General features: G+C 54.4%; 1 protein-coding gene across 3 annotated transcripts in view; it reads right to left on the reverse strand.

Moving 5' to 3' along the window:
• SH3RF3 (SH3 domain containing ring finger 3) overlaps positions 1–25,458 on the reverse strand; it is a 357,161-nt gene that overhangs the window by 77,899 nt on the left and 253,804 nt on the right. For all 3 annotated transcript variants that reach the window (XR_011997987.1, XM_072742558.1, XM_072742557.1), the window contains 2 exons: positions 10,542–10,621; positions 750–920 (listed from right to left, as the gene is read on the reverse strand). Coding sequence is in view for 2 of the 3 variants with exons in the window: in XM_072742558.1 (XP_072598659.1) it covers positions 750–920; positions 10,542–10,621 (251 nt within the window). In the remaining variant the exon portion in view is untranslated. The remainder of the gene's footprint in view (positions 1–749; positions 921–10,541; positions 10,622–25,458) is intronic.

Below are 25,458 nucleotides of genomic sequence, written 5' to 3' on the forward strand. Positions count from 1 at the left end.
TTCTTGTCCTGTAGTTAACCCAGAGCTGTGCCCATGAGAGGTTTCCACGTAAGACTGACAAATAAGACCAACAGTGGACTCCTCATCTTCACAGAAACTTCTCAGATAGCTCCAGATAACCTCTTGAGTAAATTTTTATATTGTATTTTCTGTTTTACAAAAATGATATACCAGGAAATTTGCAAAAGACAGGAAAGCACAAGGAAGACGAAAATGTTTAATTAGCCCAATGCTGTCACTCAGTCAAACTCAGTAGCTTTTGAGAATACATGTGTTTCTTTTGCACATATGCAGATGTGTGTGTTTTATGCACAACAGGTTTGTGTGTAGGACACACACATACATACACACACACACACACGCCTTAGCTGGACTAACACTGGACACACAGGTGCATGCACACACTTGACATCTCACTCTCCTGGGTAATCTTCCATTTCCATTCCCCTTGCTGCCCTGACTCCAGCTCATCCTCCCCATCCGTTCCCCTCAAAGATGGTTCTGCTGAGTGAATGACAAGCAGAACCTAACTCAGAAGGTGAAAAACTTGCCATGTGGAACCCTTGCTCAAGGGGAGCTCTGAGCTCACAGGGCAAAACCCTGTGGGCAGTGGAGTCCTCGCCCACTTCTGGATGGGTGTTGGGCTTGTGCAGACTGAAGCATGATCTTCAGGCTGTAACCAGTGGCAGGGGGACGTGGGTGGGGGTGCTCCCTCCATTCCCAGACAGCGACACTGACACTGGCCTCACCTGGAGACGGGTGTTACATAGTTTCCTGGGAACACCCCAGAGAGCCCAGTCCTCAGGGACGTCCCCTTGAACCAGCCGTCCTGACATTTCTCTAGGACACGGTACATCTCGCCCTTCCGCAGCTCCAGCTCATCATTCTTCTGGGGCTTGTAAGCATAGAGTGCCAGGTACCTACAGGGAGAAGAGTAGGGCTAAGGATAAGTGATGGCTGGCAGGGGTGGGCAGATGCCATCTGGCATCGCTTAGATCGCATGAGGGCTCATCTTTTGATGAACCCAAGTAGCTGATGCCTGCAGGGCTTGTGTGCACCCTGCCTGACCTACCCTTTATGATAAACCACTGAGGGGGTGCAGGGACGGGAGAGCACCTAGCACTGCTGTTGCTCACCTGGAGAACCAGGTCCTGAGAGGAGGAGACAGGGCTCTGCCTGTTGCTCCTAGAGCCCAGGTCACTCCACAGCTCTGTGCTGGCTGACCTGGGTGGGCAGGCGGTCAGCACCACCTTCCCATCTGACAGCTCAGTGAGCCCACAGGACTCATCCCAGGTCCTGGAGAATAGGCTAGAATTAGATCACTGGTGTTTGGGCCCCACCATCTAAAGCCTGATGCTCTAAGCCAGAGAAAACTTTACCAGGCAAATTTTGGGCTGGATTTTTCTCATTTCATCTAACCAGGCACTGGCCGGCCTGCCTGCCTGGTTCATTCAGTCAGTCATTATGAGCTGGAAGATATCCCAAAGGCAGTCTGGTTAGGGGATTCTCAGGTGCATCCTTTCTTGCAGGATTTGTGCCACGACTAATTATTTAAATTCTACTTTTGTCTTAAGCCTATGTGAAGGGAAACCAAGAACAATCCAAGTGGTGTAAATCCTGGCCTAGGGTTTAGAAGCTGTGCCTGTAGTATATGTAGCCCAGGCCCTGGGCCAGCCTCTTGTCACGTATCTAGTGAGACCTCAGTCCTCAACCCCAAAGGGCACTTGCAAGGACTGGATAATACTTGCAAAGTGCTTTGCTACTTTGGGGGTTTTGAGAAGTGGGTTTTAACCTGACAGAACGATATCAGACAACTATGTTGCTCATAAGATCCAGGAGGAAAGTTGGTGAGGCTTCAGCTCAATGAGAAACAAAAAATGAATTTTAAAGAAGTGTCATCTCTTGGCTCCCCTGGCAGAATGGATGGCTTGGTGGGCACGCTGAGCTCTCCCAGGACCATGGGCTCAGGACCAGAGGCTCTCAGCAGGCTCACAGACCACCTTCCTGACCCTGGGAGGGGCCTTCTTAGGAGGCGAATACAGAAATGGGACTCACTAGGGTTCAAGCAAGAAGGAGGCCCCCTGACTCTCAGAAGCCCAGTGAGGAACATGTTAGAACAGAATGGGAACCTATGAAGATGTCTCGTCCCTAATATAAAGTAAAATAAGGTAAAACAACCTAAAAGCTGACACTCCTCTCTCAGCCCTGCCCCAACACATTACCTGTCTCTGTTCCATTCAGTGGAGGCCTTGCCTGGTTAATGTCCTTTGTTTATAGGTTGACCCCACTCCTCCCTCTTCCCTTAGAGATGAAAGGATGGCTTACATCTTGATTTCTCACTGTTTGAAAAGATAAACGCTGACAACCAGGAAGGACTCTGGGCTTCAGGGATGATAAAGGAAGCTATCACTGGAGGGCCCCCCCTCTTGCTTGTCAAGGGCAGAAAGATTCACGTTTCTGACGCAATGCCCAGGTGACAAAGAGAACCTGGGTGTCATCCGTCTGTTTTCACATCTGATGACTCCCAGGAGCTCTCTCATGGTGACAAACAGGAAAGCCACATGACACCAGCGTCTGCGCTGGGACAGCAGCCTGCCCTGTGACCACTTGGGGGCAGCCCCCGTGGGGAGGTGCCATGGGCCCCAGCGAGGGCAGCGTGGACACAACGGGGAAGGACTGAGAGGGCTGGGCCGCGGGAGGCTGGTGAACAGCAACAGCGACGCATGCCTTTTGTGCCTGCTCTCAAGGAAATGTAATTGAAGCATAAATCCTGTTTGCTTGCCTCCTGTCTCTTCAGGGTGTGAAAACAATCTTTTTGATTCTGTGAGTACACAGTGGCCACGCTGGGGGTGACGGCCCTAGGAGTCTGTGTGTGTGCACAACACTGACCTCAGCAAACAATCACGTGTCCTCGGTTGGAGAGGGAGGAACCATGTGCTGCTTCTGTTCCCCTTGCCCAGCAGGGGTGATGGCACCAGGCTCCTGTCCCCAGCCTGGACAAGGTGCGGGCACTGACATCCATCGCACCCAGTCCTGGAGCCTGTGCAGAGCCCAGAGGCCCCAGTGGAGCTGTGATGCTGCCGCATGAGGCCACGAGCAGCCAGTGCCCCACCGGCTGCCTCCTCCACCCCCAGGCCCAGGAGGAGACCAAGTCCCAAGTGCCTGGGGTGTGTCCTCCCCCTCCCTCGGGCCGTCCATCACCTGGTGTCCTGGAGAGGCTCCACACTGTGCCATCTGCTTGGGGAGGCCTTTTCCAAAGGCTGCTTTCAGGTGAGGAAGTTCAAGACGGCATGGTGTTGGAGAGTGTAAATGCCCTGTGCTTCCACCATCATTTCCCACTCGGGGGGCAGGTGAGCAGCCCTGAGCACTTGAGTCCTCACGTGACAGATCCTCCTGCCCTCAGCTAGGATCCCAGCGAGAGACAGCCCCCCGCCACCGCCTAGCACACTGACCTCCTGGGGATGGTGAGAACTGGCCCACAGGAGCCCCGTCTAGGCCGAGGGAAGGGAGCCACGTCTACGTGTTTCCACCGGGGCTCACAGCAAACCCTGGCTCAGGGCGGCCTACACCAAGGCACCCCCAATGTGCTACATTTGCACTGATATTCCCTTCTATCCTCCCATCCATTGTTTGGCCACCGGCCACTCCCCACTACACGGGATCTTCTACAAGGGCAGAGGTGGGTCCCTGTTCTGTTCACTGCTCTACACCCAGCATCCAGAAAGTGTCTGGCACAGAGCAGATGCCCAGCAAGTGCTTGTTTGATAAAAGAGGATAAAACAGGGGCTCTGGTGTTGGGACCAAGATGAAGACTGCTGAAGGGAGTGTGTCCACGTGTACCTGCAGGCGTGCAGGTGCGTGCCAGAAACCGTTCCCCACAGCCCCGAGGTCTGCTGGCTGACCTCGGACACAGAAACACACGCAAACAGGTGCCAGCCTTCCCCACTCAGGAGGTCAGTACGGAGCTGGGACCAAGCCAGGAGGGGACAGCATTGTGAGGAGGCAAGAAAAGGCATGGAAGATGGGGCTGCGGGTTGAGAAGGAGAGGCAGATGGTGCAGACAGGGCAGGGGGCAGGGAGCTCAGCGTCTGTCCAGCAGGGAGCCAAGCTGCCCTGCAACAACCAGACAGAAGCCAGCAGAGAAGGCAGAGGGCGGTGGACAGGAGGTTGTGGACGGGTGAGAGGTGAGGCAGAGTGGGGAGGAGAAACAGGAGCCAGAAAGCTTCGATTAAGTTTCCCATCCAGCTTGTCCAGCTCCTGGGGGCTCCAAGAGCCCTCTAAACAGGGCCCATGGGTGCCCACAGAAGGTCCCTTTGATGGGAGCTTCCTCTGTGCCTCTCCACCCATCCTCGCGGCCCTGGGGCCAGGGTGACTTCGTGTGCTGAGTGGAGTTCAAAGCCGCCCAACCATGCCAGAGGGGACAGACCCAGGTGAGTGCAGAGGGACCCGCACCCACCCACCCCAGGCTCAGCGAGTGATGGCCAGCAGCACCCGACGTCCACCGCAGGGGAAGTACGCTGCAAATTTCAAATATAACGCTAGCATCAGCAAGTGCAGTAAACACCCCAGGACCCATTGGAGCTGCTCAACAGTCATGTTCGTGATCCTGGGGGAGTAGCCATCAAATAACTGAAAGTCAATTATCTTTTGGGAAGGAGCCGATTATTTTACCCTCCACACTTGAAGACCTCCATGCCATTTAACAGAACAAAGACTTGGCATTCCCTTCTCAGCACCAAAGGGGAGCTTCCAGCCTTCCCCATCAAAACAAAAATGGAAGAAAAAAAAAAAAAAAGGAAATTCTTGATGTTAAGGGCCTCAAGCCATCCAGACTAAACCTTTCAAGTCAGAAAAGTCTCCTCTCACGCTTCCACTCTCATTTTAGAGGAGTACACATGGTTCCTGAGGACATAGCGAAGCAGGAGAAAGAGCACCCTGGAGGTGACCACAACCTCCCCGCCACCTGGTCGGTCCTCCCCAGGCCTAGAGCACCTTCCCTGCCCGCACCCACTGCTGGCACCAGACCCACTGAGGGACAGCGCTCATGAGCACACAGCCGTGGGCCTCGGGTTACAGCGTGCCCCTTCACGGGGGGCATGTGGACGCTGGAACTCACCGCTCCAGGTATTCTGCCCGTCCCACGCTCAGGGACAGACGCTTCTCATGTGCTGTCAACGGGCAGTACTGACGGTGCCCCTCCCGGGGATGCTGTCCCCTCTGAGGGACGCCACGCCACTCCTCCTCAAACACAACCCTGAACCCTCAAGTATCAAGTGGCCGATGTCGTGCAGAGCTCCAGGCCACCACAGGCACCGCGGGCCACCAGCTAAGGCAGGACAGGGCAGGGGTGGGAAGGGCTGTCTGCTACATGCCAGCCTGTCACGGGGCCTTGCTGAAGCCCCATGTGAACTCCAAGGCCGGGATGACCCCTCATTTCACAGCTGGGGAAACTAAGGCTCTGAAAGGCTGAGGACCTGTTTCTGCAGGGAGTTGGGCCAGAGGGGCTCTGGGACCCCAGGGCTAGGTGGGGGTCCATGAGGGGCAGTGGGGGCAGCTGGCAGGCCCCCAGGCTGGGCTGGGTTCTGAAGCCGGGGAGCCCCTGGCGCCACAGCACGGGTGTGCGCCGAGCGCTCCTGCGTTTGCTCTGTTCACGGTGATCTGTCCTCCCATCTCAGTCCTTCAAGTCCGGCCTCCAGGTGTGCGCTGCCAGGGGACTAGAATGTGAACAAATCTGACTTCACTGTGGAGGGCCTCTGCCCCTCCCACTTGGATTTCCTTTGGGGGCCTCAGAGAGAAGAGCAGAAGCAGATGGCTCTGCAGATCGTTTTTCTGCACGTGGTGTCCGCAGAGACCCAGCGTGTGGCTCGTGTGGGGAGAGGCGCTGGTTGGGGAAGGGGGGGATATGCCATTTGACATCTGCTTTCTTTAGGAATGACCCAAGGAAAGCAAGGGATGGACCACACTCAAATGGCGGACGGCCCCGGTCACTGTCAGCCTAATGTCTGCAGCCGCCGGGTCCCCACAGCTTGTCACTCCCTCTCCACCCACGTCCCCTCCACTGAGTGCAGCCAGGACAGCACTGCTTGTAGTCTTGGCACCAGCTGGGTGCTTGGAGCTGCGGGCTGGAGTCTACAGGGACCATGCACACCTGCTATGAAACAGGAGGCGCCCCTATGGTCCTTGTCTTCATGGTTCCCAGGGTCTGTTCTCACTTCTCACTCCTTCAAAAGGCCCTTCAGCTCCACAGCCTTCCACTGACCCCTCAGGGTCATTAAAAAACATGTGGATCAGAGGAGGCTGCTCCTCCAGGCTCAGAAGTCACCTCTATGGATTCACATACACAGGCTGGTATTAAACACACCTTATTTAATGTAATAGTAGGAGAGTCTGGTTCAGAGAGCCTGCTTCCCCACCATCCTGTAGGCTACGTGGGCTTTTAGGCTCTAAGGCAACCCTGCTCTGACCTGAAGCAGTCCTGCACGTGTGAGCCCAGGCTGAAAGGTCAGGCCCATGCCCCCCCTGCCCCAGTACCCTTGGATGCGTGGTGCACACACGGAGGTGACCGTCAGGTGTGGCCAAGCAGTCTGGCATCATGCACCATCGGCATTTCCCAGCAGCCTATCAGATATCTCCAGGACACCAATCACTCCCCTGTATTACTTGCTCATTTGTATAGCAAGGTGTTCACTTGTGTTAATTATCTACAGAGTTTTCTTCAGCCCTAATCAAGGAGTGAATTGAAGTATTTTAGTTCCTTCATTAATTTCATACCCTTTCTCGTCTATATGATGGCTTGCTCATGTTTCTTCTAGGATAAGTAAAAGAATCTTTTCAATTATTCCTGTGAAGTGTTCTGCTCCTGCTCTTCTGGGCACAACAGCTCAGGTTAGCATGACACATGCCCACTCCTTGTCTGTACCATTCAATGGATGTCTGCAGAATGATGATCAGGTGCAGCCAGGTGGTGCAGAAGCCTGCCCCAGGAGCACCTGCTCTGAGGAAGGGGGGGATAGCCTAAGTGCATGACGGGGTCTGCACAGGATGCTCTGGGGACAGGGAGGGGCACTACCCCTGCTCAGAAAGCCACATAAATCCTCCATACAATGTGGCAGCTGAGCTGGGGAGGTGTGAGTCAATGCAGGTTGCAGATGGGGCTGCCTGCGGTTGCAAATGCTCAGAGTGGGAGAACAGGGAGCGTTTGGGGAAATGTTACTAAGCCATGGAATGGTTTCATCCAGGAGCTCATCCTACAGGCAACCCCACTGGTTCTGCCCACCCTCCTGGTCTTTCTGTGGCTTGCACAATGACGCTCCCAGACCTCACAGGTGGCACGCAGGTGCTCACAAACTTCAGGAGACTCCTGGTTTCCCCCAGGGATAAACTACCCATCTGTGTGTGGAAGTTTCCCTTCCAGACAGCCAGCGGCTCTCAGGGCCCACAGCCACGCCTGCCCTTCGCTCACAGGTATGCAGACCTGAACACACTGGGACGAACAGGGAACGGCAGTCTGGCTTATTGGCCCACCTGCCACCCATGCTTCTGCTCCTTCTCCAGCACAACAGAGTCCTCAGTAGGGCATCTGGGAGACTGGGCCAAACTGAGGTGGGACTCTGGAGCTGACTCAGCCCCCTCCCTTGCCTGGCCCTCCTCTCCACCCACCCCTCTGGTCTTACCCCCCCAACCCTGGCTCTGCAATGCCTGCATTAGAGGGGAGGTGAGAACTAAGCCCCCAGCCTGAGCGGTGGCCTACTCCCAATGTACTGTAACACCTTAGCCTTGCCAGATGGGCTGTCCCTGACTTGACACTCATTTCCACCCCTGGGAGGCAGATAAAGGGCAGTGAGTCCATCAGCCAGGGGTGGACCTTGGGTACCTTCTCAGCACTGCACAAGTTAGCAGGGAGGGCACAGACCCCACAGATCTGAAGACCAGCAGCCACCTCCATGCACTGGGTATGCAAACTGAGACCCCCTTTTCACGTGTCAGGGCTACCAGGTCCCTCGGAAGCCCATGCCAGTGGACACGTTTATATGCTAGAAGGACATAACAACACCCCACACTGCAGGCTGACCTGAGGGGTCCTGCCTTGCAATCCCATGGGCTTGTGACCCTGGCACATGAGCTGAGGTTTGGCAATCACACCCACGTGCCACAGGGATGACAGAATGAGGGTCTGTGTGAGGGACTGGCCCAGCCCAGCTCATCGGGCACTCTCCGAGGCCCGGGGGCACTGCTGCGTGCAGGCTCCCTGGCTCACAGAGCATGCTGGCCGCTGCAGCTGTTGTGGTGAAGGCACCACTTCCCACTCTCAGTCTCAAACTTTTGAACATGACTTTTGCACTGTTCTGGGAAGAACGACCAGATAAAGAGCGACCGCACTCCCCCCACAGACATCTGTCACCAGGATACACGGCAGGGCTCACGTGTTGGAGCCAAAGAGGATGGGAAGTGGTTAGGCTCATTCCCTACTCCATGAGCTGATGAGGTCAGCTTCATCTCCTCCCTCAGAACAACATGAAAAATGTGACCTCCAAGGTCGTGCTCTCCAAATGGATCTCATACATTGCTACGAGTGGCACCCCGCCCCCCCCCCCCCCCCCCCCCCGGTGCTTGTTACACGGTAGAAAGAGCCGCAGAGAGCATACATTTAACTTACAACAGCCAATCACCGTGACGCTGGCCACGACTTATCTGCTGCTCAGACGACCACTGTCACCAGCAGTCACATGCCTGCCAAGATACTTTTCATCTTTTAAGTGACATCATCTGACACATAAGTCTCCCTTCTGTTACTCAAATGAAAATCTCCCTTCTGTTACTCAAATGGGGACTCAGTGCTTTGGGGTGAGGCTGCTAGGGAGAGGGCAGAGGGCTGGGAACAACGGTGGCCTCCTCATCTCCCAGAGCAGAGCAAGGGCAGGAGAAAGGTCACTCCATACTCTATACCAAATTACAAAACCCTCCACAGCATGGAAGGTCTGTGCACGGTTGTGGCTCCCAGTAGGTATTCATAATATTCTTGGACTATATTAGTAACCTTTGTGTCTCAAAGACAGAGCAGCCTTCTTGGTGGCTGACCTAACTAACATGTGAGAGCTGAGGGCTTTGGCCTGACACCAGAAGCCCAGGATGCACCCAGGATGGGGAAGGCTGTGGCCATCAGAACAAGGAAAATGTTACTGAGAGCCTGTGTGCTGGGCATTCATTTGGGGAAATCCCAAAATGAAACCCCTTGGCCTTGTCCTTGTCCTGCCTCTCATTTGGGCAGCCACATTACGGCTTAATGGTCTCCTATAAATGCTGGTCATTTCCTTGGGGATTGGGTCCTGCAGTCAGTTCTTCAAGAAGAGCAAGGCCTTCACTACCAGCCTTCTTGACACCCAGGTTTGAGTGGAAGCCCCGAGAGCGCATCAGGACCCTAGGTCAGAAGATAGCATCTTCTGTCCAGGGTGGGTGAAAACCTGAATTTCAGCCTAAAGATACCTAAAGGTAGCTTCCTAATCTCTGTGCTCTTCAGGAAGCTGGGTAAAAAAATAGGTTAAGTCTTAATTTCCTTTGGTTTAGTGGGTCGTGGTAATGCAATCACAGCAGTGGGCAGAGAAAGGGAGATGTTCAGGGATTTCCTGTCTGCCACCAAATAAAGACAAACATTTCAACTGAGTATAAAAAAGATAGGTGAACACATGCCAGTATATTTAAGCTTCTAGAAAACCTTTTGAAGCTCAGCAACTTGCTTTTTCAAAAGGCATTTTTGTTTGTTTTTGTTTTTCATTTGGAATATACCTTCTGTTCTACAATAGTGCAGGTTCTCAGTGTCCCCAAGGCCTGCACTGGGACTGTGGAACATGCAACTTTGCCATATTGTTTGCCAAATTCATATTCTCCACCTCAAAACATCCATTCAAGTAACTGAGCTCATTGCCAAATAAAAGAGTAGAAGGCAGTCTAATTTTTCAGAACACTATTTAAATGGAGAATTTTTAAACTGCATGTAGCTCTTAAGAGCTGTAATTTAACAAGAGCAAATTTTCTAAACAAGATAAGCATCTCACTTCCTGGCAATGATTCATCTGGTTATATTTGAGGATGATATGCAGCTGCTATGATATAAGCTGCCTTAACTGTAGGGCAGTCGTGGCTGTTAAAACATGGAGCTACTTCCAAGCACTTGGTAACCAGCTACTGCCCCATGCTGGCAGGCCCACCCACCGCCCCGTCCACTGCCCTTTACACCTCCTCACCGGCCTCCAGGATCTTCTCTGTGCTATACCCTGTCCTTTCCTGATTGGCCGGCACGTGTGCCATCAAATCTTTTGGATATCCCCCTTTTCACAAATGTCCTGGGGACAATGATATTGAAAGAACCTGCTAGACTTTGGTTTCCACACTCTCTTGTCAGCAGCATTGCTGGATGCACATAACTAAACTACCAGCTGGTAACAAATTCGAGAATCCTATGGAAGCCACATGTGGACATGCCAGCAGGGGCTGGAGGGAGGTGCTGGAGACACAGGACCCCAAAAACATAAACGGCAGCTCACACGTTGAGGGGCAGCTGGACTTTGGGAGCTGTGCCTTGCTGTTCAGCTGCTGAGGCAGGTCCGGCAGAGGAAGAGGAGTCCTGGAAACAGACAAGAGGAGATAGGAGTGAATTGGCAGGAGGCTCCTGCCCCAGGGAAGAGAAGGGCAAAGTCAGGCTGGAGTCCAGAGGCACCTGCTCTCCCCTCACCAGCCCCATCCTCTAGCCTCCAAAATTCTCAGGTTCCACTTGCCTGGGTTGTTTGTCAATAATATTTATATAAATATAAATATATTTATATAAATTTACTGAAGTTTGATTATATATATTTATTATATATATATATTTATTGAAGTTTGATTTGCCAATATATAATATGTGACCACCAAATCAACTCTGCAAGAAATATTAAGAGGGACCCTGTAAAAGAAAGAGGAAGCTCAAAAGAAATAATCCACAAAAATGGGACTGAATAGGTATTACGATGACACTAAACTCCTCTTTCAATAGTTCCTCTGAATGTGAGTGGAGTAGCATTTTTTCCCAGCCATTGGAGGGAGCTTGGTGGCCACCGACGCCTGGCCCAAAGCAGCTTCCAGGTGCCCCTAGGAATGAACGGCTCAGAGAAGCATACTTTGGGCCTGGGTCTGGCTTGGTCAGCATCACACAGTGCTTGACATAGAAGAAGGCAATGTAGGAGACCCATTTTTCTTCTTAGAACTTGCATTAATTATTCTTGTGTTTGTCAAAGAAGACAAGCCAGGGAGGACTCCCGGCTCCCTTGACTTCAAAGGGCATGGATCCCACCGTCCTGCAGATGTCCTGCAGACCCAGACAAAACCTTTCATGTGACAAAGCACAAGCTCATTTAAAGGCTGACCTCCCAGGAGCTGGAGATCAAACCCGAAGGAAAACTGGTCCTTTGGCAGTGATGGAGGGACAGGTGTTGGCCGAGCAAGCATCCCCTGCAGTGGACCTGAGGGGCTCACGGCTAAGTGTTCACTATACAGGGAGATGGCTGGAGGGGGGTCTACTTTGAGCTGCTCCCCACTAAAGCCTGTGGAGCATATTAAATTGGCCAAGGGAAGTAGTGACGGGCCAGGTGGAGGGATCTGGGCCACAGGATGATCTGGTGAGAACCCTGTAGCCCCAGCCCCTCACCCCCTGCCTGTCCATCCTGTCCCCACACTCCCCAGGGCAACATCCTTCTTCCTGGGTGAGGTAGTAGATGCCACAATGAATTGAACTGCGTCCCCCAAAAGAAACGGCCAAGCTGTAGCCCCCGCTACCTGTGAAGGTGACCTTGTTTGGAATGAGTCTTTGCAGATATAGCATAAAGTAGGGATCCTGAGATGAGATCACCTGATGACGGTGGGCCCTAATTCTGGTGACGTGTGTCCTTTTGAGTATGGGACGGAACAGAGACACTCATCGGGGAAGAAATGCCATGTGAAGACAGAGGCTGACAGGAGTGATGCATGGATCGGGCAGCCAGCAGCTGGGAGAGAGCCTCCTTCGGCCTCTGGTAGCAGCCAATCCTGCCAATATCCTGATTTCAGACTTTTGACCTAAGACCTGATAGAGTAACTTCCCAGTGCTTTGAGTCACGCAGCGTGTGGTACGGTGACAGCAGCCCCTGGACGCTGATATAGATGGGTATGCCTGGCTGTGTCTGCAGGACGGTGGGATCCATGCCCTTCAAAGTCAAGGGAGTCGGGGGTCCTCCCTTCCTCCGTTTTAGGCTCCCCAGCAAGAGACAGGGCAGGGATCCTGGAGGAAACTGGATCCAGATGACCAGGGCGCCAGGCAGGCTCAGGAAGACCTCACGGGAGCCGCTAGTGCCTTGGTAGAGGCAGGTGGGGGAGCAGGCAGCAGGGCACCGTGGCTCCGACTGGCAGAGGTGGGCATGTCACTACGTGTGGTCCTCGGGTGGGGAAGGCCAGTGGAAGCAGAAACCACAAGGACAGGGTGAGACATGTACCTGGCATAGACCCGGGACAACTGTACGACTCAAGTGCCCGTCCTGTCACTTTCCTGCTTGTGTGGAGGGGCGAGGGGGCGTTTCTCCTCAGCTCACTGACCAGTCCTGACCTTGCTCAGCCGATGAGCTCTACGTGCTCCCAGTGGCCTAGGCAGCCAGACCAGGAAGGTGCCAGAGACCACAGCACACCTACACCTCTAAGAAGCTTCTACTTCTCATCTGGATGACAGGGTCCCTGGCAGAATGGAACATGCAAGCAGGAGCGAGACTTCCCTTGCGTCTCCCAGGCAACTCCAAGTCTCAAAGGAGCTAGACTCCTGTGAGCGAGAACTTTGATTTTCAAAGGATTGTGTCCTCGTAGCTGGTGCACAGACGCTGGATTTCCAGAGTGCTGTGTAGGAGGGGCTGAACAGAGAGAAAGTTCTTGCTTGCTCATCACCCTGGCCCTCCCCCAGAAGGAGATGGAGACCACCAAGGGCTCAGGACTGTTTCCTTTCGGGACAGTTGCCAGTGTAGTTCACCACAGCTGGCCAGGGACCATCGTCCACAGAGGGCCCTCCACGGGTATGCCCCCAGGCTCCAGGTCCCCTAGGTATGGAGGACCTGCAGCCCTCAGTGTGTAGCCACGGAGGAAAGGTTAGGACCCCTCGTTTGGTCACAGTGGCGGGCGTGGGCAGGGGTGGCACCACACCAGACATGGCCAGCAGGTGTTGGCGAGCACCTCGGGCATGGAGCTCATCAGCTGAGCATGATCACAACCAGTGAGCTCATGGGAAATGCCCTGCCTATGTACGGGGCAGGACAGCATGTGCCAGCCAGGTGGAGGGCCCCACAGCATGTGCCAGCCAGGTGGAGGGCATGGCCTGGGCTAGCTGACCTCTGCTGGCCCCGACTGTCAGGACCCTGACCCCCATACAGGGCTCATGCTGGGGGGACAAGTTTTGTACATGTCACAGCACAGGTGGGGCCGTGGAACACAGCGTCTGGGGCCAGGCCAGACAGGACCTCTGTGAGCAGCAGGCCTGTAGGGTGCAGGGGCAAGGGCCGGGCTGGCGAGGGAGGAGCAGACAGGCCTGCCTTCCTGGCAAAGGCTGCGAGAGGTGAGCTGAGGCTTGTGGACAGAGCTCAGTTCTGCACATGGAGGGAGGGGTTGGGGATCGAACCCAGTGACCCAGCCGCCGCTTTCTGCTGGGAATGAGCCCCAAAAGATCTGAAAAAGGCAGACAAGGATCTCACAGCAGAGCTTTTTATAATAGAAGATACCTGAACTACTGAACCAGCCCACATGTGCCTGGTAGAGGTAGGTGGCAGATGATGGCACAGGCCCCACACAACCACAATAGAGTGGACATATGAGATCCATCAAAGGATGCATATATTTCCATGGGGAAAAAATGGTCTAGAAGTGTACATATATCGAATGATAACACTGGTAATTATAATGGTAGTTGGGGTTTGGGATAATTTTTTTTAAGTCTGTACAAGTTTTTCATTATTTTCTTTTCTTTTTTTTTTTTTTAAGAGAGAGAAAGAGATGAGAAGGAGAGGGAGAGAGAATCTCAAGCAGATGCAACGTGGGGCTCAATCTCATGACCCTGAGATCATGACCTGAGCCCAAACCAAGGTCAGATATTTAACTGACTGAGCCACCCAGCATAGACCCCCCCCTTTTTAAGTCTTTCATCATTTTAATAATAACAAGTGACTATAGTTTTCTGATACATTGCCAAAGTCATATAAAAAGAATAACAGGGCTCAATTATTTGAGGTCTGCTTTAAGGTCACATTCTGGTTGACAGTGATTCCATGCTTCCCTGGTTTCTACATATGCTATCTTTGTGGTGATGCCAGGAGGGGACAAGAGAGGACCCCGGGGATGACTCTTCAGATCAGCCACTGGGCGACTGTTGGCAGCAGCACGTGGGCATCGGCAATCTGCTGGCCAGCAGGTGTCACGGAGACACGTGGAGCCCAACCCATAACCCTGCTTTCTTCAACATTCCTCCTGTCTGAATAAACTCTCCTGAATCAGGCAACTAGTCCAAACCAGCCCTTCACATGCAAAACACCACTGACTCAATGTGGGAAGGCTCTGAGTCTCACTGCTTATAAATAAGGCAGCCTGTCAGAGGTCTCCACTCCCGTGTCATCAAGCCACTCAAGCCAAAAATCCAGCCGGGAGCAACGATGTATGTGGCCAGGACAGATAGAGCAGACAGATTTCCATCTGCCAGGCCTGGGCCGGTGGGGAGGCTGGGCCCACAGGCTGGCACTAGGGCTCCAGGCTCCATCTTTGCTGGCACCTGCCGACTCCCGTGGACCCAACACAAGACACTCCATGCAGCCAAGGGTCAGGAGGCTTGGGAGGACCGGGCTGCCCAGGCACGTGGAGCAACTTCAGACATGGCTGTGCACCTAAATAAAACCAGTGGGAGGGGCCTTCTGACAGCTTTGCAGGAGCCCTGGCCTCCTGCTGACACTTGATATGTCTATGCTATAAAGCAAATACGTGGGATTGCACAGCAAACCATTACTCAGAGCTGGAATGGAGGAGTGCAGAGACGTCACACTTGTGAAAGTGCTTTTTCTCAAAGGTCAAGATGGATAAGGTGGAGGACTGATGCTTAGCACAGTGTGTGCATCTGACTCGCTCCTCCAGGCAGGGCAGAGCCCAAGGCAAAAGCCTCCCAGGATGTCTGCTGAGGACTGGCTACACCAGGCAGGGCTCTATCCTCAGGGACAGAAAAAACGAAGTGTGACTTTCTGATGGAGATGGGTTTTCAATCCATCCTGCTCTGCATCAGATCTTCGTTTTTGTTCCTATTAGTAGGAGGTGATGAGAAATGTTGCTGGTGCCAGCGGGCGGACGAGGTAACTCCACTGACAGCAGAGCTGTTGACGACAGAGGACCGCAGGCTCAGCTGAGCAGAGCGTAATGACGAGATCGTGGGCCCTCTTGAGTGGCCCAAGAGGCAGCCAGGCCACTGCTAACCGCTGGCAGGTATCACAGCAAAAAGGGGCTCTCCTTTAAGCGACTTTGATTAAAAATTCATGAGCATAGTGCATCGCACTGGATTCCCTATCCTCAGCATCCTGCCAGGGCCTGGGAGGCACTGTGTTGACAGGAGGCCCTGCTACACCCTTAATGAATTGTTCTGAGAACATACAGGACAAGCTAAGTTTAGTCTGAGGTGGATTTAATGCAACCCCCAGGTGTCTTGTACCTCTCATTCCCCAGCTCTGCCCACACCAAACAGGGCTTTCTGGGCCTCGGACCCAGGCCTGTTTCCTCCTAGGCAAGAGCCACAGGGCTGATAGTGCTGTGGCTTTCAATGGCTTAATGTTATGATTCTGTGCCCTAGGGGATTAGCGAAGCCTTGGTGGGAGTGAGAAAAATTAGGCAGGGATAAAAATAAGGAAGGAGAAGCAACTACAGCTGCTTTCAGATAAAAATAATTGGGAATGCAGCCCTCGAAAAGATATCCTCCCTGTCTCAGAGGTCAGTAGGTGGACATCTCTGCCCTGACTTCAAAGCCAAGCCCAGCCCAGTGCACCATGGAGCTGTGCCACTGGGTCTGTCACAAGGAAGGTCTTTGACTCTGATAAAACAGATGCATGTCATATTCTTTCTGGGTGACTCTACGGCAGGACCATGCCAAGGAGCCTAGTAATGCTGTTTCCTGGAGCCATGCACGTCCACGGCCCTCCAAGGACATGCACTGGTCAGGAGGCCGAGGGGCAGCAAGCTCTGCAATCACACACACAAGGCAAGCTTCACTCTTTCCAGGCCTCCTTTTCCTACCTACCAAAGACAGACCCCTAAGACTGCACACGTGAGTGGCTCACACCCCTCTGGAGCAGAAAGTCGATGAAGCCTGGACTGCTACTCATAGAGTGCCCTGCACATCTCTTTATAGTGTCCTGGCCTCTATTGGTTGGAAGGCCAGCCTGTTTCTGGCTGCCGTGCTGAGGCCACGGACCCCAGATTCTAAATTGTCTGGTTGTTACCAGACCCCCGCGGCCCAGAGCTTCATTTTCATGGGGCCCTGAGCAGTCCTGGAAGGTGGGCTATTTTATTTTCCTGTCAAGATTAGCAACAGGGATAAAGGGATTCTGTAGCTGGCAGGCCGTGTGGGGGCTCCAAGTTGCTCTCCTGGACACATTGGGACCCTGAGAGAAATATCTCATTTTAATTTTTAGTATGAGTCCAGAAAACACTATCATCACCCCAAAGAGCAGTGAAATGAGCATGTTTTATTCATCACATTCTACTCTGGAACACGGAACGTGCTTCCTAAAGAAAACTTTAGAGTGAAACATTTATGGCCTGATTCTTCTGCTTAGCTTCCAAAAGAGCTGCACATAGCCTGCAGGGCCAGTGGGTCCAGGGGTGCCTCCCTGGCCCTGGCCCAGGGGATGTGGGCTGAGGAGGCCTAGCTGGGCCAGGCAGGGTAGGGGCCTGGGCTGGAGGAGCTCAGGCCAGCAGCGTGAGGTCAGGGGCTAGGAGCCTGCACAAGATGGTCCATCCAGGAGAGAGGGCAGCCATGCTTTGTGCCCACATGACCTCCCCTGCTCTCTCGTAGGCACTCAGGAAAGCTGGCTGGCTGCCCAGGGAGGAGGCGTCTGTTCACCTCCAGTGCTGCTGCCCCCTGCCCGTCCTCCCTGCAGGAGTTGGGATGTGTTCACCAGCATCCAACTCTAGCATCCAAGCTGCTGACTGCAACTCTGCATGTACAGGCCTCACTGAGTCTCCGTGGTTGGATCCGGGGTCAACACACTCACCCCAGTTCAAATCTGGCTGCTCCCTGCTTCTGTCAGTGAGGTGTTCACGGCACCCAACCACACCGACTCACGTGCGGCTTCTGCTCACAGGGCAGGAGCAGCTGTGACGGAGACCACATGGCCCATGAGGTCTAAAATATTTATTACCTGGCCCTTTACCTGCTCTTGGTGGGATAGGATGAACCTTCAGCTTCTGCCCTCATCTCACTGGGTCAGCATTTGGCCACAGCTATGCCAACATCCAGAACATTCTTAAGGCAAAAGGCAAAAGGCAAAAAAAAAAAAAAAAAAAAAGAAGAAGAAGAAGAAAGAAAGAAAGAAAGAAAGAAAGAAAGAAAGAAAGAAAGAAAGAAAGAAAGAAAGAAATAAATATGGTGGACAGATATAGGAGAATAGCAGCCACAAAATGACTCCAGTTTAGGGAATGAAAATCGACTTGCTTGATGGTTCAGCGTAGGAAGGTGCCAGCAGCCCCTGTAGACAGAGCAACTCCTTTCTCTGTGTGAGGCCATACAACCCAGGGCATCTGTATCCTGCTTTGCACAAAGTGTACGTTAGTCATAGCCCAATGTCTTGCCTGTTCTGCCTTCAAACACAAGGTGCCTCCTGTATAGCGAGAGGCTGCCAGAGTGGCGGGCTTTGAGAAACCATCTGTTCAACCCTAATCGTGTGTCTCTCCTCCCACCCGTGCCTCTGCGAGCCTGCCGTGGGGACGCTCTGTGACGGGCACTGAGGGGGCGTAAGGGACCAGCAGACCTGGTCAGTGAGGCTCACAGGCTGTGGTGCCATTACGAGAGCCGGTGGTGGTGCCCGCCCAGCTGTGCCAGCTCAGGGGACAGGAGGGGACAGAGGCTCCTCTGAAGCCAGGGTCTGCCAGGCCTCGCTGGGTCACCGATGCCCTGGGTGGGGAAGAGGCAGCTGGCAAGGTGTGCTCTGGGAAGTGGCTGGGGCTGGCCGGGTGGCAGGTGAGGCGGCCAGGAAGTGAGAGGGTGAGAGGGGAGACTCTGAACATCCTCATGACCTCCTACCAAGAAACCGCGAGCCTTCACAGCAGAGCCTTGAGGGCACACGAAGATCCCGGAGGAAGCCAACTCAGTGATCCCTGCTGCCCATTCTTGCTTGCCTCCTCCTCTCTTGGATCCATCCAGAAGCAAAGCCGCCCTCCCTCCTCTGACCTGCCGTGGCCCTTCCCTTGTGCTCACGCACAGAACTTCCTACTGTCTACCGCCCAGGGCATGGACATGTTCCCAGCTCTTGGTGGGCTGGGTGGGTTCTGCAGGCTGGGCTCCATAGGCTGCTGGTTTCACCAAAGTCCACTAAACTTGAGAGGATGGACTGAGGGAACCAGCAGCTTGCCTGCATTCCTGGGCCAGCAGGCACCCACCAGAGCTTCTGGGAGCTTACCAGGTGCCAAACGGACCCCAGGGACCTTCCCTGACACGTCTCCCCTCACCCACCACAGACAGCCTGAGGCACAGACAGAAACCGTGGGTATGGTTCCCATCTTGTCATAGCCACAGGAGAAACCTGGTTGGTACCTGATGAAAACAGCCAGGCCACGGTTCTCTGTCCCCACAGCTGGTAAGTCATGTTCACAGCAGTTCTCAGGTTTGCAAAAGGAAGTTCTCCTCACACAAAGTCCTCAGGATGGGATTTTTAAAATTCATCCCATGTTCACTTGTTACTGTTTTTCTGGCTCCTTCTAAAGGCAGGGAGTTCAATTCCTAACTCTGTGGAAATGCTACCATTAAGCAGCATTCTCCACCTGGGGGGTGCCAGAGCCTGGTGGCCTAGGGCTGACGGCAACGGGGCGGCCGTCACTTCCATCAGCACTGCCCCTGTGCTCCCTCCCACCCAGGGCTTCATCCTGGGCCCCAGATAAGAGCTAAGAGCAGCAGAGCAGAGAGCCTTGGGCCTGCTCCTCTGAAGCCAGGTGGCTGTAGGAGGCATCTTAAAGATGCCCTGGAAGCTTCCAACGAGACTTCTCCTAATTACTTCTCAGACATGGGCAGACACTCAAGGGGTATTCTCTTTTGATGTTTTCCCTGCTGAATTTCAAACGCTTCCCCTTCCATGGATTTCAAAGGGCATTTTCCTAATCTCCAGGGTTTCTGTTTGCTTGTGAGAAGTTGATTCATAAGCCATCTAACGCCGACACTGAGAAACATTCGGGATCTGCTGAAGGAGCCTGCTCCTGCTGGACAGGGCCAGCCGGCCGTGACCCTGGCCCCTTCACAGACTGAGCCCAGAGCCGGCCGGGGAGCCAGCACGTACCTGCAGGCGGCCCAACACCAACTAGCATCAAAACATTGCCTTCAGTCTACAACTGTCAGCTCTTCCACTGTCCTTGTCTGCAGACGGCAGTGCAGCCTCTTCAAGCTTCTCGGCCTCTGTGTAAACAGTTAAACATCTGCAAACAGATGTGCAGGTTCCGGGGGCTGATCTCTTCTCCTTATGGGTATCCAACTAGACTCTGTCTCCCCACCCCTGCAAGGAGAGCAGGGCCTTTGCACCAGTTCCCATACAGCCCACCCCTGCCACAGGGATGAGACATTCCAGAACAGAGGTCAGTGAGTGTTTTCCATATGGGGCCAGAAAATGAGTATTCTAGGCTCTGTGAGTCATCTAACACAGCCCTTTCCCAGCACGAAAACACGCACAGATGATGTATGAATGAGGAGGGGTGACTGTGTTCCAGTGAAACTTTCATTCACCAAAACAGGGAGTGGGCCAGACTTGGCCCGTGGCTATCTGGTGGCTATCTGGAGGGCACCGTGGGTCACAGCCCTGGGCTGCCCGGGGCCAACACGGCTGGGTGAGAAGGAAAGCGCTGAGGGTTTGGGGCTGCTTGTCACTGTTGCATAACCTGGCTTACACACGCCAATCCGGGGTTCTCCTGGGCTATAGGAACCCACAGAGGTTCCTCAGGCGGTCTCGTGATGACTCTAGCCATTCGCTTGGTTTCCTGTTTGGTTTATGAGGGAATGATTCTAAAATGTATGTAATCACCTCCTAATTTGATCCAATGATATCTATCAGCAAATAACTGCATTTTAAAAATTGGAGTCAGCCCGAATAACCTCTCCTCTGTGCCTCCTCTGATAATCCTCCCTCTTCCCGCAGGAAGGACATGTTGAGTGCTGCTTCATTATTCATGAGGAATGGTGTTGACCCTCTGACCTCTCCAAATGGCAGGGAGAAATAATTCATAAAGGTGCAAATGTGAGCAGGGCAGGCCATCTGAGGCTCAGCTGACCCTGTGCCCCTGGGAGCCCCTCAGCTGGTCACCTTGCGGCTGAACCCTGTCTGCCTCCCCTCAGGGAGCTGGTAAGAGTGGGGAGGCCATGCAGCATCTCTGGCATCACATTGTTAAGTAAGCAAGACCATTCAGTATGTGGTGCAGCGGACACAGACCCCATGCTCACCCAAGAAGAAATCGAATGGGTATGAACTCTGCTCCAGGGCAGGTGCCAGGGTACAGAAGTGACCGGCACCTAGTTCTCGCCCTCAAAGAACCTGAGGTTCAGGGCGGTGGCCAAATACACAAATGACAGAGGCTACACCTTCCACAATAAATGTATGGAAAATGTCCTGCAGGCACAGGGCAAATGAATCTGGATGGGGGGAAATGAGGTGTCCTAGAGCCATGGAAAGCTGCAGAGGGGAAGTGAGCAGGGATTTCCCACATGGGGATGTGTCTGTGTCAGGTGGAAGGGAGGATGAGAGGGGAAGGGAGAGAGGACACACAGATGGGCTGGGCACAGGTCACGGTGAGGGGTGAGCCCGCGCCACGTTGCTGTGGGGTACAGGCTACACGCGGGGCAGCCAACGTGGGAGCGGACAGTGACAGGGGAAGCTGGAAAGAATCTGGGGCTAAGTGGAAGGGCTCTGCAGGCCAACTTAAGGAACATGGAGTCAATCCTAAGGCAATGCAGAGTTTCAGAAGCAGTTGTGGAAAGATCAGCCTTATTACTGGTGGATTCTGGGGAATCCCAGAAGCAGAGAGTTCCTTCGGAATCAGTAGAGGCCTAGAAGCCTGAACCAAGGCAGACAGGGTGTCACAAATGGAGGGGCTCCCGGGTGTGGCTGGAGTTGTCAGGCTGCTCTGGCACCCCCTGGCAGCTATGCTGGGGCTCAGGGATCAGGTCACAGGAACGACCTGAGAGGACAGGCCATGAAGACTGTCTTGAGGCTGAGGCACTGGAATGTCTAAAGGCCTCCTCTGTGGCCCTCTTCCCACTGGAGGCTGTGTGCTGTAGACGGCAGGGCTATGGGAGGAGGGAGAGGAGGGCCGCCCGACCCACCGGCCGGTGCATGATGCCTGTGTCAGGCTGCACTGGTGTCAGGAGTGGTTTGTTACAGTGGATGGTCTACATCACCCTGATTGACACCACGGGAGATAGGCTGTGGAACTAGAGCGACTCCCGGCTGGATGGCAGAGGGGACAGGGCAAGCAGGGGCAGGGGGGTGGCACAGTTTGGGTAAGATGGGATAAAGATGAGGAAGCAGGCTTGAAGGCAGAAGAGGACAGCTGCGCTCTTCTGATGTGGCTGGAATGAGGTCTCTGTGTTGGGCCGCCATCGGGTGAGGCCTGAAGGCAGAGCGTGGACAGTGCACGGCCTGGCTGCTAGTTAGATGAGAGCCCCTGGGAGTGGGCGTGGGGCACAAGGGAAAGGCTGATGTTCACATGGGGCAAGAAAGTGCTCGGAGTGTGGGCCCAGCTCCCAGGAACCCACGGAGGGGTCGTGCCCACAGCATCTTGGAGCTGCAGGATCTCAGGGAGAAGGACAAGGGATGAGGACACAGGACCTGTGGGTGGAACCCACGGAGGGGTCATGCCCACAGCATCTGGAGCTGCAGGATCTCAGGGAGAAGGACAAGGGATGAGGACACAGGACCTGTGGGTGGCACGGGCTGGCTGGTGTGGTAGCAGGGGTGGAAGTGGGAGCCATGGCAGAGCTGAGGGTGCCTGCCGAGGGGGGAGCCATGTGCTCTAGGAGTAGGAGCGGGGCGGGGCACGCACCCTCTCTGGACAGTGTCACCATCCTCACCCCACAGCTCCGTGGGAACCCGAGGCCCAACTCTCGTGGGTCCAGGGGGAACATTCCATCAGGTTGCCATCCTTCCGACACAAGGTCCCATGATAATTCCTTGCTGGACACGAGGAGCCCACATTTTCTGAGTGGGAATTTACCATAGTGGTCTTGGATGACTGAAGGCAAGAAGAGGTAAACACAGTAGAGCAATAACACGGACAGAAAACGAGAGGAGGAAAACCCTCCACCAGCAGTACTGAAAGGGGAAGCCAAGCAGGAGGGGCAGTGGGCTGGCCAGGGGCCACCTTCCTTCCGGCTCCTGCCCATTGTGCCTCATCCCTGTGCCCCTGGCTCTCCGGAACTAACCCCCCGGGCAGATTCTAGAGCCTCAGGATTCCCACGGGGTGCGCAGAAACCTCACGACAAGGCGGTGTCCGACAGTACCCTCCACAGCGAGAAAGGAACTCGAATTCCAGAACCTTCCATGTTCCTAGCCTCCTGTCAAGTGCCAGACCAGGGAGGACCTGGTGTTTGCACCTTTCAACTTTAGGCCAAAGTCAGAACCTTCCTCTCGTTCTGCCTGAGGACTCCACGCTCCCATCTGGGGTGAGCCGTACGATGGCCATGCTCTTCCTTTTCTTCACCTCATGGCCTTCCCGGCCTTTCCAGGCCATCAAAGCTGCCTCAGACGTGAGCCTCTGTGTGTCAAGGGCCACGGAGTGTATACTTCAGCCTCTGGCTTGTTCTGTCTCCTTTTCCTCTGTCTTCATCCTCTTTTCTTCCTTTTTGAAAACAACCATTAACAACATGCAAATTGTTCTGAGAGCCAGAGCCGTGGAGCAACAGCCCCAAGGGTAGGTACAGTGTGCCAGCCTCAGGCCCAGCACAGTGTCCTGCTGCACAGCTGACTCCCTGCAAAGGCTTCAAGGGCTCGGCATCCTTCTCAGCCCTCACTCTCACTCCTGCCTGGTGCTAGAACTGCATCCTGAGCCTGTCTCATCTCTGAGAGGGAGGGAAGCGATACCTCAAGCCTCAGGGAACTGCTGCCTCTCTGAGCAGGGTATCTAATGAGGCCCTAGGAGCAGACCTGAGCCCACCTGGATGGGAGCCCGATGTGGCTCCCAGAGCCCACTGACTGTCACACAGCACCCTGCACATGGGCCTGGCTATTACAGCCTGCCCACCCTCCCTTTCCGATGGGTTTCGTTGGTGGGGTCAGCACTGCGATTGGAAGGTTTTAAAAGCCTCCCCTTGTGGCATGAAACACACCAAACAAGAATCCAGACGGCCGGGATCCCCAGCTCTGTCCTGCAGCAATGCCTCGAGTCTCCTCCACCACTGCCCTGGGGGCAGGGACCAGGCATCCCTGGCTTAACGGACAGGCCTCTGGGACCCAGCACAGGTCCCACACCCTCTGAGGTCCAGTGAAGGGAAGAGAAATCTAGGGCAACCAACTGCCCTGCTGTGCCCGACTGTCCCGTTGTTAGCACTTTACTGCTGTGCTCTGGGCATCCTCAGTGCCAGGTGCGATGGGTGCTGGTCATCCAGTGTGGACTCGGGGCTCACGTCTCGCGCTGGCCTGCACTACTGCCTGGAGGGGGACAGAAGGGCTGCTGCAGGTGTCTGAGGTGCTGGTGCCTCTTGCTACACACAGGAGGCCAGGAGCTCTCAAGGCCCAGCCCAGGCTGCACCCAGACCAGCCGCGTTGGTGCTGTGGGGCCAGAGCTGTGTCAGGGGATGTGCAAGCCTCTGGGTGATGGGGACCTGCTGCAAAGGCTGGATTCTGAGAAGGGTCCTCGGACTTGCATGGCGGGTATATGAGGCCCTGGGCCCACACAGCTGGGCCTGGTTGTCGCTGGGGACAGACCAGTGAGCCGCTGGTAGGCAGGATGCTCATCAGACCCGGCCCCCACGAGGTACTGCTGTGGGCGGCGGCGGTGCCACACCCCTTCATCTACCTGTGGCCTCTGGCACTCCAACGTCTAGCGCAGTCCATGGTACAGGGAGACCGTGGCCAGCACACATGAGGCCTGAGCCCCGGCTGACGTACCCGATGCAGCGGGGCCGGTGGCTTGTTCCTGATCGCCAGCAGCAGAGGAACCACTACACATGCTCACTGAAAAGAGGTCAGCCTGTGCTCTCAATTTACCCTCACAGCAATAGCTGCTCCATTTAACAGACGAGAAAGCTGAGGATCTGGGAAGAGGTGGCACCTGGACCGTGATCAACCTGGCGCTTAAAGGCAGCTCTAGAGGCTCAGAGAGGTTCAGCAATTCTCCTGGGTACACAGCCCATGAGCAGAGGAGCCTGGCTGTCCACTGAGACACTGCCCTCATCTGCATGCCACCCGGGTCCCAGACTAAAGGAGGAAGGGAGGAAGGGAGGGAGGGAGGGAGGGGGCAGCCTGGACAGAGTGCCAGCCACTCTCCACAGGCACTGGCTGTATTTTCCTTCTCCATCTCCCGGGGCTGAGGTCAGCCCTGTGCATTTACAGAAGAGGAGCTGAGGGGCCATGGTGTCCATAGCCTGGATTCGTGTCCATGCCATCTGGACAGGGCAGGGAGTCTGTCAGGCCAGTGCAGTGCTGAGACATGACTCATGCTCTCTGGGCTTCAGTTTCCTCATGTGCAAATGAAAATAATCCAACCTGCTGGCTCTCCTGACGGTGAGATGTACAAAGAAGCCCAGACAAGGGAGGTGAGATCAGGAGCAGAGGAGATGAGGCTGGAGCAGCACTGCCTGGGGTCACGCAAGCCGCACATTGCACACACCCTGGATGCCCCCCCAGGCAGCCGTGCAACCCCCACTGCACTCTGCAGGGTGTGGGCCCAGCTTTAGGTCAACAGTGCTCACTGCCTTCCATCTGAGAAGCAGCTACCGAATTTTAGAGCCATTTGTATAGAAACCGTAGCCCTGACACTTCCCCTCGACTCTATGAAGGAACACGAAGGAGAGCGAGGAGAGTCAGCGATGGTAACGAGCTCTGGCTCAGCTGCGGGGGCTTCCCTATCCCAGAGCATCTCACCTGCGCTGTTACTGTGTGCACGTGTCTGGTTTGAATGCAGCTCATCTTCCACCACAGGGTTTCAGGATCAAGTCCAGTAAACAAAGAGCAGCATAGTCACTTCACATAGGACAGC

The sequence above is a fragment of the Vulpes vulpes genome, chromosome 16 (assembly GCF_048418805.1).
Source record: "Vulpes vulpes isolate BD-2025 chromosome 16, VulVul3, whole genome shotgun sequence".
NCBI classification, from domain to species: domain Eukaryota; kingdom Metazoa; phylum Chordata; class Mammalia; order Carnivora; family Canidae; genus Vulpes; species Vulpes vulpes.